This window comes from Seriola aureovittata, chromosome 3 (assembly GCF_021018895.1).
Source record: "Seriola aureovittata isolate HTS-2021-v1 ecotype China chromosome 3, ASM2101889v1, whole genome shotgun sequence".
In the NCBI taxonomy this organism is placed as follows: Eukaryota; Metazoa; Chordata; class Actinopteri; order Carangiformes; family Carangidae; genus Seriola; species Seriola aureovittata.
The window spans coordinates 4,831,505-4,845,969 of record NC_079366.1 but is presented as its reverse complement, the minus strand read 5'-3'; the positions used below and the strand labels follow the sequence as shown (position 1 = coordinate 4,845,969).

General features: G+C 41.9%; 1 protein-coding gene across 1 annotated transcript; it reads left to right on the top strand.

Annotated features, from left to right (window-relative positions):
• The first annotated feature begins 258 nt into the window (after positions 1 to 258).
• p4hb (prolyl 4-hydroxylase, beta polypeptide) lies at positions 259 to 14,334 on the top strand. The gene is made up of 11 exons (XM_056371626.1): positions 259 to 578; positions 2,314 to 2,520; positions 3,825 to 3,958; positions 4,322 to 4,459; positions 6,705 to 6,809; positions 6,949 to 7,074; positions 7,273 to 7,473; positions 7,735 to 7,855; positions 8,596 to 8,777; positions 10,893 to 11,009; positions 12,672 to 14,334. The coding sequence occupies exons 1-11, from the start codon at positions 440 to 442 to the stop codon at positions 12,753 to 12,755; spliced, it is 1,554 nt and encodes a 517-aa protein (XP_056227601.1). The 5' UTR covers positions 259 to 439; the 3' UTR covers positions 12,756 to 14,334.
• The last annotated feature ends 131 nt before the right edge of the window (positions 14,335 to 14,465 follow it).

Below are 14,465 nucleotides of genomic sequence, written 5' to 3'. Positions count from 1 at the left end.
AAAAGGAATACTACATGCTGTGGCTACAATAAACGGTTTTAAGATACAAATAATTTTTGTAAATTTAAATGGGTTGGTGATTATAAACCATGTTTTCCATTCATTTCTCCATGAACACGGTGAGCTATCACTCATGGCTGATGTGTAAGCAGAAGGCAGGGAGCGCTTCTCATTCACTTCCAGGTGCAGCCCGTCGCGGTCCAGTCACATTTCAACACGAACTGCTTTCGGCCTGATAAATGCGCATGCGCACTACGGCTGACCCCTCCGGTTTCTGCGTGCAATGCCACGTTAGTAGCGGTAGACACAAAATACCAGCTACTCTCCCAACCTTAAACAAGGCAGAAAACCAAAACTGAGACCAATTCCTCTGCTAAACCGTAAGCGACCGTGTCTACACCTCTAGGCTCTCTGTCAGGAAGAACACTCGACAGCAACTATGTTGAAGTTTTTGCTCATCTGCACACTGGCTGTGGCCAGCAGGGCTGAGGTCGCTGAAGAAGATGATGTCCTGGTGCTGAAGAAAAGTAACTTCGACGAGGCTCTCAAAGCTCACCCCAACATCCTGGTTGAATTCTGTAAGTAACAACACAGCTACAAAATCTCGCCAGCCAATGCTAGCTATCTCCAGCAAGCTTGCCGGCTGCCCGGTTAGCAAGCTAAATTACGCCTGGGTCAATGGTAGCGTTAAACTTTGACACTTCTGACAAGTTGCTGCCGATGCTAGCTAACTTACTGGTGTCGTGCTCAATTTTGCATCCATGCGTGAATCTGTTTCACCCAGTCGCGCACCAGCGAGTTGCTCACCAGTGTAAGAAACATACGGGATGATCTTAATCAAACTGCGTTTTCTCTTTGTCAGAATATTTCCCGTCGGATTTGACTAGCTAGCACCGAGCGTCCTCGAAGTGTGAACTGATGCTGAGGAAATAAGAAACTTGGCACAACATAGTAACCCTCGGCTTGTTTTACTGTGAACGTTAATCATATTACAACTGCTGTTTAGCCATATTTTTGCTTTACTTAGCTAGCGCGATAGCTGGTGGAGATAGCTGTTAGCAGTGCATCCTATTGTATTTTGAGAAAGTCTGCTGTGCTTGCATCACCACTTTTGCCGTAAGCAGTGGTAACATACTTGTTATAAGTAGCTTGAAGCTAAAAGAGTCGCTGAATCAGTAACGTGATTTTAAGTTTCGATTGCTTGCTGTACTTTCATAATGCAAGTTTCACCTTTCGTGCAGCACGGGCGTCTTATTTGATCCAAATTTAATTCAGTAGTTGTCTTTTATTAACTTATTTCCCCCAACAATATGACCAGCTTTCATAGCAAAGGCTTAAATGAACCTTCTCTTCATAGCTAACAGGCCCATCCCGCTTCACTTTTGTCAGATTGTTGACCTGCTCACTTATTGTCTGGCAAATCTGTGGACCAGTCAGAGATGCCCGTGGGGGAGACTCTCCAATGAGCTGAGGATGGGAGGGATGAAGGCTTTGTTTGCCCCACGTATTTCTCAGCTGGGCGGGATCTCTGTGTGTATGTGGAGCTAGGTTGACGTGTACTTTACAAAAGTTCATCTGTGCGTTTATATTGACTGCACTGGAACAAGGAAGCTTCGTTATTAGTCAAGAATTAAAGGTGGTGCAATGTAGGACACTTTATTTGACGTGTCATTCCTGATAAGGTGTTTTTCTGTTTGGATTTTTTTCACATGTACAATTGGACACCATGGCTTTCAAATTAACATGTGAAACCATTGCTAAAATTAAATTAGGGCACATTTTTGTGGAAATCTTCTCCAGACACAATGTATTCATTTTCTTTAAAGGAAGTCCTTTGAAGATCAAGCTATCCCTTTTTTTACAAGGTCTCTAACTTCACTTAAAGTTTTCCCAAGTGTTTTTCCTGTTTAATAAGAAATATTGTTTATTATAACATAAAAGTGACCCATTGACCGAACACATCTAATTATAATTTTGATTATTCATCTAAATAAAATAAAATAAAATTGGCTGATTATAGGGGCACAAATGCAATGACTTGCATTTATTTATTCATTCATTTATGTTATACCAATATAGAATGAATATTATGGACTTTCTGGCAGCTCTCCAGACAAACCAGAAAATTTAAGACATCACTCTTGTAGATTATGATAGAAAATTGTCATTATTTCAACCCCTTCTTTGTCATGCTTGTATTTTTTATTATTTTTTTTTTTTACTTATTTTTTCCTATTTTGCAATAATATTATCAGCTCCCTCAATCTAGTGTGTTTCTCAACAATGATGCAAACCTCTGTGTGTGCCCTGCAGATGCCCCATGGTGTGGTCACTGCAAGGCCCTGGCTCCAGAGTATGCCAAGGCGGCTGGCATGCTGAAGGCCGAGGGGTCAGAGATCCGCCTGGGTAAAGTGGACGCCACAGAAGAGACTGAACTGGCACAAGAGTATGGCGTCCGGGGATACCCCACCATCAAGTTCTTCAAAGGTGGCGAGAAGGAGTCACCCAAAGAGTACTCTGGTGAGCATTAATGTGTTGTGTCAGTGCAGATTTGCTTGCATTAGATAGACGAATCAGAAGTTGGGAGCAGTGGTGGGACATTAATACCTTTCAAGTACTGCATGTGTTGATGTAGGCGATATTTTTTGTTTAGTCACATATTGTCGGTATATTCAATCAGTTGTAATGTTCCTATTCTCCTAAATTACATCATACAACTTGCTGGATTTGAATTTAGTCGTATGCACATTTAAAAGAATGTGTCATTTGTCATTCTTTGTCTTAGTCTCTAACTTAGTTTTTCTCTACCAAAAGCATCTTGATGAATGGGAGGTTGTTTATTTTTTCACAAAGTGACGTACTCTTGAGTAACCTCTGTCATAGTCAAGTGAATGAAAATGATTCCATAGTATAATCGTGTGAAATCATATGTAGATGGCAGATAAACCGTAGACACTTTAGCTTTCTTCATTGTGGTAATATGATCTGCACAGCAGCAGAAAGGGTGAGTCAGCTGCTGTTTCTGCCAATCGGCTTTCAGCAACATGACTGAGGCAAAATGTAGGCTGGGCTTCCTCTGCACGTTCCTCTCATGCTGACTCTGAGCCTGGCCTCCCAGCTGGGCAGAGGTATGTGCAGTTCTTCACGTCGCCTGTTCTCTGCTGGCCGGGGCCGGGTTCAGTTTGGAAAGGGAGGGGAGAGTAAGTTGGGATATTTTTGTAGAAATGACTGCTCTCACTTGAGTCCAGCTTCTAGAAAACACCCCTCTCTCGTCTCCCACGCACTGCACCAAAACCACATGCTATATCACTTCATCAACATGTGTTTCTGAAATTGCTCTTGCGTTGCATCAGTCTGACAGCCAGGTCTGACATTTCAATTCCACTTTAATTGCAACACACTTACTCCAAAGAAAGGTTAACATGTTTTTGAGCCTCACAAAGTTGCTGTAGTGATTCTATTATACAACATGGGGCTTGGATTTGAAAGTCAGAAACAAAGAGGCAGCGTTGTGTATTGTCACCTGAAGTTGTAAGAGCTGTTAGGGGTTTCCGTAAAGCGGAAGTGGTTTGTTTTTGCTGTGGGTCTTTCACTTTTAAAATGCACTTAAACTTTCACACCAGAAAATGTATGAAGGGTGTCTCTGTGCCTCCACTCTTTAACCAAAGCAGAGGAAATGCAAATTCACTTTTAACATCTGCTCCCCTGAGGCACTCTAGGATTTGAGTTGAGGCCTGCTGTATCACAGGTCAGAGCATTTGACCTGTGACTTTTGACATGTGACGTCTATGGATACAGAATTACCTTAAGTTATTGTGTTGCAGCTGGGAGGCAGGCAGATGACATCGTCAGCTGGCTGAAGAAGCGCACAGGCCCTGCTGTTGCCACCCTTGCCGGGGTCACCGAGGCTGAGTCTCTGATTGCTGACAGTGAGGTGGCAGTCATCGGATTCTTTAAGGTACTACTCCGATATCTCAAGGTTTCAACTAGATAACAGGTTAAGATTTAGCTCCTTCCCTTCGTTTATATTCTACACACTTTTTGGACAGTTAATGTAATATAGTTAATTTCTCATGCCCATACAGTATCATATCTCAAATAAAAACTACATTCCTACACAGCTGTGATGCTTTATCATCTCAAAAGCTCAATTAAATGATTTTGGCTAATGGATATCTTTTATTATTCAAATATATAAAATCTGCAGAGCTTGACAGCAGGTTTAATGTTTTTTAATTAAGTTTCAGTCATTGGGGATTGTTTGCGCTGGGGATTGTTTGCGCTGGGCCTCATCTTAAGGAAAGTTCTCATGTGTCTGTAGGATGCTGAATCTGCTGGTGCCAAGGCCTACGCAAAAGCAGCTGAAGCCATAGACGACATTCCCTTCGCCATGACCTCCGATGATGCTGTTTACTCCAAGTTTGAAGTGTCCAAGGACAGTGTTGTCCTCTTCAAGAAGGTGACTTCAAGTTCTTCAGTTTATTTCTTCACTGTTTCAAAGATGTTGTGGTGACACAAAAAGTGCATCTGCACACATGTACAGTCTGTATATTCAAACCTCTGGACAAACTGTGGTTGAAGGACAGATTCAAAATGGTTGACACATTATTTTTCATAGTTACTCACTGTGTAATCACAATATATTTTAAACAGTTTATCTGTAGCCTTGGATCAGCTTGTGACATTCACTCTCACAAGTTCAAGCGTTTACGATCAAGCTGGTGAAGACACTACAGTCTTCTTGATCCACACCTTGGTAACATGATGCTGTTGCCCTCATGGTATCCCCTCTCTGTTGCTAATCTTGGCCTCTCTGGGGTCCTTTTTTAACGTTTAAGTCGTGTGGCTGCCTTTAGGCTTGTTGCTCGACCTACCCAGTGAGTGACCTCAACATGTTGAGGTAATGCTGATGAATGGTAAAGAGCTTTGTTTGGTGATGGTCCATCTTTCAGGTAGCCCCATTGGCTGAAGGGATGTTGGCTGAATGCCTTCCTTGAAGTCCAAATGGATGATTTTCTCTTCTTCCCACCTCTTGTATGTGGGAACTTAAACTCACAGTTGCTCTCAACAGACTCTGTGAGAGAGGGCAGGTGACGCCTGCCTTCAGGGGTCAGGTTTACTGACGACAACCTTCCCTTGCAGATCAGAGATCATTGCTTTCTTATCAGCTAAACGGTATGTCAGTCAGTGTGTCGATTTGTCAAATTGGGTCAAGGTCCAGAGTGTCAGTCAATAAAAATTAAGCAACCCAGTAATGTGAGGGTGTTTGATGAATTTTACACCACATCATCATTTTACAACAGTGGATAGTCCTTTATCTTACAACCCACAGAGCTACAGAGTAGAGTGTGATGGTTGCTCTGCAGTTCAGCAAAAATTATTCTCATGGCATTTGTCTTTTTTTGTTCTTTATGTTTTGTGTTATTTCAAAAAGGGAAACATGCTTAATGCTACAATGAGGCAAATGTCTAAAAACTGACCACATTTCATAGTCTGGGTTTCACATGTGTGAAGCTCATGCTTCCTGCATGCAATTGGTAATTGATTTAATTGCGAGACAATGAAAGAAAAGTCTTCACAGAGGAAATGTTCACTTGAAACATAAATGTCAAACTACAGTACAGCATTCACTCAATTGCCAGTTTATTAGGTGCAGCTAGCAAAAACATACTTCAACAGCATCAAAAACTACATCCTTCAAAATGATCAGACAGGGAATCAACACACATGTTAAACAGTTTGAACCAAAGGTGAACATGATGATCAGTGCAGACTCAGTGTAGAATAAAAAGGAAGCAAATATTTAAATGCAGGTATAGTTCACATTCACTAGTGCAAGCATGTGTGAAGATGTATTTTTAGTAATTTTTTTTCGGTCATATGACTGCAAACTGAATATCTTTTGGTTAACTGAGTAATACATCTCTAATACATCTCTTTGCATTTTTTAATGTTTGATGTCGGACAAATTCATTAACTGAAGAATCAATCAAAAATGATTATTATTATTATTATTATTATTATTATTAGTTGCAGCCCTAATTAAATTTTTAACCTTTTATGTCTTGCTCATGATGAGCATCATTATTATCAGTTTATAGTTGCAGTAGATCAGTAATGAAATGATCATTTCTATCAGCCCCAGGTGCTTCAGCAAGAAGCAAGAACCTTTCGAAATATCTCACTGTGTCTCTGCACTCACACAGTCCTTTCAGTCATGGACGATCTTTCATTGTGACACATGGACCAAGGCTCAGTGCACCAACTGCCATTGTCTGGCCTGATCTGTGTTGGTAACTTAACCCTGATACAAACACTGCTGACATGTGGGCTCGTTGCCTACAGTATAGCAAACCCTCTCAAATCCGGGGCTCAGTCTTAATAAACAACTGGGGTCTTTCACTTGTTTATTGCAACAGGGGTTGAAAGCTTAGGTTTCATGGCCTCAGTCAGTGCCCACAGGGCAGGCAGCGTGCTGCTGGCCAAATGTCCTTTCTCCTATTGTGTGCCAGTAAAGGCTGCTTGGCACAGCTGTACCATGCTATTCTTAACACCCAATAAAAGTCTTTTTGGTCTTCTCTTTCATCAGCTGGGGTTTACTAAAGGATTTTAAAGTGGTTCATCCGGTAAATCTGTGGTGTTCACAGGCAGAATAGATGGGTGGATAATATTTGTATCTAAATGTTTCCTTGTTTCCTTTACAGTTTGATGAGGGGCGCAATACCTTTGATGGAGAGCTGACCAAAGAGAAACTCCTGGCTTTTGTCAAGGCCAACCAGCTGCCTCTGGTCATTGAGTTCACTGAGCAGGTAACGACTGGAGCTGTGGGCATCAACTTGACCATTAACGTCTCATTTAACCACAACACAATACTGTCAACAACAGTAAACAGTGCAACTCCCAGTGTGATGCCCACATGTCAAACTTGTGTGTCTCTGTTTTCTGCAGACTGCTCCTAAGATCTTTGGTGGAGACATCAAGTCCCACATCCTCATGTTTCTGCCCAAAGCTGCCTCAGACTTCCAGGACAAAATGGACCAGTTCAAGAAAGCCGCAGAGGGATTCAAGGGACGGGTAGGTGAACTGTCTGAAGAGACATGTCAGTCTTTCAAACTGCACTTGTCCTGAACCTGTCGTCAACCTGTGATTATTGTGCATTCTGTGAACATTACACAAAGATTTTAAAGTCTAATGATTTGCTCAGACACGATATATTGAGTAATCTGTTGGGACAAAATCAGTTATTAACATCCTCTATCCCCCCCTTTCCAGATCCTGTTCATTTTCATTGACAGCGACGTGGATGACAACCAGCGCATTTTGGAGTTCTTTGGTCTGAAGAAAGAGGAGTGCCCAGCCATCCGCCTCATCACCCTGGAGGACGAGATGACCAAGTACAAGCCAGAGAGCGACGCCATCACAGCGGAGAGCATCACTGCATTCTGCACACTGTTCACTGAGGGCAAACTCAAAGTGAGTGGTTGGCTATGCAAATATAAACTATAGATAATCATTGCACATTCATAATGGTGCATAAGATTTCATTACTGTTAATTTTGGACTTGAATTTGCAGTTTGAAAATATATATATATATATACACACACACACAGTATATACACACATATAGGACAGTTGTATGCTAAGCGCATACTGTTGGACAGCTACAAGTAATTAACTTGAATTAAATTTTAAATCCTGGTAACGCCATGGTCTGTCTGTGTGTTCTTTTACAGCCCCACCTCATGAGCCAGGACATCCCTGAAGACTGGGACAAAAACCCCGTCAGTGTTTTGGTGGGCAAGAACTTTGAGGAGGTCGCCTTCGATCCCACTAAGAATGTCTTTGTGGAATTTTGTAAGAGCCTCTATCTTTATCCCATTTACTGTTTTTTCTTTCTTTCTTTCTTATGACCATGGAGCCAGTAGAAATTTCCATATGAAAAACATGAAAACACAATGGTCAGCAGTCTCTGGGTTGTGTTGGCAAAGGGGTTCACCTGTTAAAGGGGTATTTTCAGTAAAAGCTCAGTTGCTCATAGGTGGGAAATTTGGCAAAGCCTCTAGCTGCAGCGTCTGAAACTCGAATCTTGCCCTTCCTTACTTTGCCTGTGCTAATCCCTTTTCAAATACTGCAGAGCTGAAGCTGAGGCTTCACTCATACCTTTTTGGACACTGATGTTGAAAAGATCTGGTTAAATATAGTCACTGGATTATTTTTATATTCATCCTCATCCAAATTTGCACCATTTGTGGAGGAATTTTCCATCGCTGGCTGTTTTAAATACAGCTTATGGCCAGTCATGCACAGCAGGGAAGACCCATATTCCCTGACAGGTGGCAGTGGGGGGGTTCCTAGTCAGTCAACAGGTAGCAATGCCTTGAAGCCCAGGATGCATGTGACATGTTGTGTGTATGTAGGGATTTACTTTACTGAATGTTTAAGCAGCTCAATAATTAGTATGTATAAATAAGTTAATAAGTAATACTGCTGAAATGATACAGCCCCTAAATGTGTTAAATGTGTTGCCAATGCAATTGTTTTGTCAGTAATCATTCAATACTAAACTGCTGGGTTATTTTTTTTGTGGTATTTAGATGCACCTTGGTGTGGACACTGCAAACAGCTGGCTCCCATCTGGGACAAGCTGGGAGAGAAGTATAAGGACAGTGCTGACACCATTGTGGCAAAGATGGACTCCACAGCCAATGAGATCGAGGCAGTGAAAGTCCACAGCTTTCCTACTCTTAAGTTCTTCCCTGCAGGAGAAGACCGCAAGGTGAGAGCCCCATCACTGACTATTTGTTTACAGTTTTACATTCTTCAGGTCTTCAGAACTTTTTAGATAATATTTCCTTACTTTTAAACTTGATCTAAGTGTGGGTGAAAAAAAAAAAAAAAGAAGTGATCCACATCATCATGATGATTCACAAATCAATAATATGATATGTCAGAAACACCTTTAGGGAACTTTGGTACAAACTTTTACTTGGACTCGAGGCTGAACTTAATCGAATTTGGTCATCATCACTATGACCTTAAAAAACATATTTTTGGCCCTAACTCAAGAATTCATACACTAATAATGACACAATTATTGGATGAAATTATGATTTCTAAACAGTCAAAGGTCTACTTCACTGTGACAACATAATGTTCTGCAGAAACACTTCTAGTGAGTATTCAATGCTGTAACTCAGTAACAGAAGGGTAGGTTGTGATTATATTTTACCTGCAGCTTGACTGGTGGGCAACAGTGAGGTGGTAATTCTGGTTGTAATAATGTTAGATAAAAAGCATAATGTTGAATGAACACAACAACTGGGGCACAGTGCAGCACCAGGATGGTATGCATTATACATATACTAAAGTAATCTTGTAGTTCATCTTCAAACACTCAGCAAAAATACTCAGGTGCATTATGTATTTAATGACATCTATAGACTGACATCAGCAGAGCAGAGTATGAATTTCAACACTATCAAACAAGAGCAGCTGAAGCACACTGCATCACTTTGCAAAACTTCAACCAACTCTGTTGGGGCAAAGAAAACAACTTGGCTCGTAGTGTGTTTGATTTCAGAAGCCCTGTGTCTGTACAGCATTTTTGGATAACAATTGCTTTCCCCCATACTAACGCTACAGCTCAGAGGCTGTTCACCACTGTTGAAGATAAGTGGAGCTTCCCCCCTTTACTCAAAAGACACTCACACACACACACACACACACACTTCTGTTTTTACAAACATTTAACCAGTGACATTGGTCAGTAAACGACACACTTGCTATTCTCCAAAAAGACTGTAAGATCAAGTTAATGCAGTTAACTCAAATAACTTAAAATTGAACTTCTGCATGCTCTCACACACTTTCTTCTGCAAGTCAGTGACCCTGAAGACCAGTTAGATTTACTGTCAGTTATGTTTCATTTGCAGCCCAGTGGGCAAAGAACAGGGATCAGTGGTTTGGCACACAGTGCACAGGAGTAAGATCCAAAATACAGTGTCGCCCTGTTTTATTGACTCAAGATTCGCTTTGAATCAGATTCATTTTGAATCATCAAATCATGTCAACCAAGAATTCACACCTAATTTGATCCGTATTGCTTCACTCACCTCTGTAAACATCGTCCTTTGTATTGACTGATCCATAATCCATCCATCCATCTCCACTCCAAAAATATGGTTTTGCCCTCTCATTCAGTACATACCTTTGCAGTTGTGAGTTGCAGTGATCTGGGTGGTTATTTGGATCCAACATCACTAACGTAGAGACTTATCATTAGTGCCTCTTGATTTAGCAGCGTTAACCATGTGCAGAAACCTGAGCCTGCTGGCCCTGTAAGTTTCTGCACCATTATGTGGGTGTTTGGTTCCTGCTCGACGATTTCACTCTCTCTGAGACTCCTGCACCTACCTCTCTCCACAGCTCTCGTGCTGGCTTTAAGTTTAGCAACCTTAAAGATGTGGTATATACTGGGCCCCCCCCTCCATAGTAAGTCTATGGATTAGCCTATGACCCTACTTAGATGAAGCATGCAGAAGACCCAGGAGACGGCTGAGGGAGGATGGTTGCCGTGGTTGGATTTATGGCACTGAAAATTAAATTGGGTGCTTTGTAGTTGTCCTTTGATTGTCCTTTTCATGTGCAACCTTATTTTAGCAATCATTCCACTTGCTTGTTGCTGTGTCACTGCTCATAGATCACCCGTGGACAACTTTTTTGGCTCCATTTGAAGACGGAGTGCCAAGGTTTATTGGCTGCCTTTTTAAATGGCACACACATGTGGAAGGCTCAGTGATATTTTTGTTTTTGCAATGAAACACACGTAATTATGTTATAGACTTGATTTGTTGATCTTGTGCATTAATCAGTTATAATGTCTGATCAACAGGTGATTGACTACAATGGAGAGAGAACACTGGAAGGCTTCACCAAGTTCCTAGAGAGTGGTGGTAAGGAGGGCGGCGCCCCGGCAGGAGACGACGATGACGACGATCTGGATGCAGATGTAAGATTATCTCAACTGTGATGCATCTAATCACTTTATAGAAAGCAGCACAGTTGTGGCCCTATGAGAGCTACCTGACAGGCTTCCATGTGCTGAGCAAAACTCGACAATCTCTCTGTCTTTCTTGGATTGAATACCGCCACAGTGGCATAAGAACTTTTATGGCTATGTTAAAACTAAACAAAATTGTCATCGCAAAACAAAGCATTAACTATTTACATTTAATAATCAGAGTATTCAACACTTCCCTGTTAGGGCCAAAAGTTGCAGTTACAACCACGAGAAACCGAACTTACTGACGTGTTCTGTCTGTCGATCTCCTTGGCACTGGTTAATCACAGCGTGGCACATAACACATAAAATTCGTGTGTGCATATGCAGAATATGCAGTCGTGAAACCATGTCGGGGGAAATTAAATTTGATAGTAATTTTAGTTAATTAATTTAATAATAATTAAATAAATATTACTGCTACTGATGATTTATTGGTTAGTACATTGGGAAAATAAGCCAAATATCGTCTTGACATTGGAAAAGTCATAAGCTATCGGCGGTTGCTCTGAACATCATCAGTCACCGCAGAACAAATGGTGGTTAGAGAATGGTTTTTATTATTTTTACACTTAAGTAGAGGTTTCCAAGAAAGCTTAATATTTTGCAAATGCACCCTAAGAATTTTTGACTGCTTTTACTTGAAAGTAAAGTTTATGCACTAGTTTATGCAGACATGGTTCACTTTTTTTATTTTGATTACTTTTAAGTTGTAATATAAAACTGAAAGTCAAGAGCTTAGAGGAGCGTGCACATGTCTATCATTGAAACTGTAGCGCTTTTTGGGGGCATATTTGGCATCATGTCTGAAGCTACCTAAAATAGGACTAGGTCCTTTGAGGATTTCAGGCTGTAACCTTAGAACTGACCCACTTCGCTTTTTGGGGGAGGTAGAATGTCACAACTGAACAAAAGCACTCATTAGACATTATACAGTCTAAGGATTAAATAGCCATTTGACGAGATCTTCATGCTAATTTTAGAAAATGTGTCAAAAATAGCACCTTAACAAAATTAAAAGCTAGCATCTTTATCGGTGATAACTGTCTGTCTGGGGAACCTGCGTCCATGTCTTGGTCAAAGATGCAGGGGGATGCATTTTGGGCTCGTATACTATGTGTACTACTCCACTGCATCCAGTGCATATTAGTGGGGGATCCTTTTTACTAGCGCCTTCCCACTCCACCACTGCCGCCACGCCCCCTTCCCAGAAGTCTAATTGCAGCAGAGTTGACTGCTGTCTACTAATTCCTCCTGCAGCTGTCATAGCTGTTTACTGGGCTTTGCTTGGAGACCCAGGCTTCCACATAAAAGTTGCACGTGCAAGGCTGCAGTCAACATTAGTGCCTTCCTTTTTCTGAAGCATCTCCTAACCCCACCTGTCCACAGACTAGACATGAAGGAATGGCTATGCAAAACAAAGATGTCATCTATATGCCAAGCTGTGGTGGTGATACAGTGCAGTGTTAATTCAATCAGTATTGACGCCTCATGTCTTACACCTGCTATGTCTGAAAATGCTGGTGAAAGTTCATATTTTATCATTAAAACATGTTGTGTGCAGCTTGCATATCTGTATTGATCAGTGGCCCCCTCCTCTCTGCTCTCCAGGATCTGGATGATGTGGATGACGGACAGGACGAGGACTCTGACGGTGAGGATGGAGGTGACGATGGTGAACACGATGAGTTGTAAGAGCTGGCAGAGGAGAGAAAGGGAGAGAGAGGAGACGAGTCCCGCCCCAACCCTTCCACCCAGTCACCATCACTACCTTCACTTCCTTGTGGACCTTCCCTGTCCTGTGAACATTAATACTTCCCCTTTTAACTGCCTCTCAGTCAGTCAGTCAGTCAGTCAGCCGGCCTGTTAGCCAGCTCGCCAGTTAGTCAGTCAGTCCATCAGTAGCGTGGCAGGGCCTTTTTTTACCAGCCACATCTCCAACCTCACAACTTCTGGCCAGACTGGTCTTGTCCCACCTGGGGGGACTCTGTGGAACAGCGCACCACCTCTATGAGAGACCTCAATGCCTTCTCTACAAAGCTCCACATCAGCTGTTTGCCTTGTATATTTTAAACCAAATGTAAAAATGGCATTGAGATCTAGTTTTCAAAGTTTGTTTTTCTTGATGAATTGCTCCCCTCCTCTTTAAAAACACCTCACCATCGTTCAGTGTGGGTATGAGCTAAATGAGTGTTGTAACCTGTATTTGTAGGTAAGGGGGGTGCCAGTGTTCTTCTCCCTCTGATAGAAGTCTAGAGGACCAGCGTTTTGTGTGGTGGTTTTGTAAGGACTGAACTCTCAGGGGACAAGGGGCCATCCTGTAGATGTTTTTTTTTTTTTTTTGCAATGTGTTCACTAAAATACACCCCACAGAGCTTGTCTAGTGTGGCACAAAGCCCCCCTCCCCCCAATCTGTAGCTGAGACCAATAATTTTCTTTCTTTTGGTGTGGGTTGGGGAGGGGGGTGGGGGGTTATGTTACTTTATTTTCATTTCCTTCATACAGTCTCCTCACTTCAGCATGGCTACTGACTATTTTCTAAAAGGAACAAAGCTTAACTCTTTGGGGAAATCCTATTTTATTTAATTGCTTTCACTATGAGTTTTTTGTTTTTGTTTTTTTTTTCTTCTTTTTTTTTTTATTTAGGACTTGTCATTTTTAATGATGTACCATTGTGCCCAGCTGTAGCCAGTTGGCCCTGTTGGGGCAGAGTTGGCCCTTGGACATACTCTCAGGCCTGGGATGGTTTTTGGAGCCAGTTCTGATAGGTCGCACTGCATTCATGCCTAATCAGAGATTCATTGTGGTTACTAAAGCAGACAGAGATTGGTACAGTTTACTGGTCAGGTTGGTCTGAGAGAAGTGTCTATTATATCTGAGGCGGGGAGGGAACAGTTGCACAGCCCCACCCTCACCCATACTGTACCTCATGCATCCTTTTGGCTCTACCCAACACCTTTTGTTGCCGCAGCGTTGTGTGTGAGTGTGCTGTGTGAATGGTGTAAAAGTTGCTGTGATGTGTTGAATGACTAGTTCATATTTTCTGGTCATCCATGAACAGGAGTGTGTGTGCGCGCGTGTGTGTGTGTGTGCGTGGTTGTGTTGTAGTCGGTGTGTGTGTGTGTGTGGCAGGGAGGGGAGGTTTGAGTAGAGCCAGGTGATGGGTTTGACAGCTGTACAGCGGTGGGGGAAAATTAATAAAGCATTCCATCATATCCAAATTGATGTGGAAAACGTGAAATGGTGGCCAATAAAAAAAAAAATATAAAAATAAGTTTGTCTTCAGTTTTTTATTTTTAGCCCTCCACACGGGAAATAGCTGTGGACAGACATTTTGTTTTCAGGTTGTCCATCCCATTCAGGTGAACGTGATATCTCGGTAATGCCCAGACGGATCATTTCTAA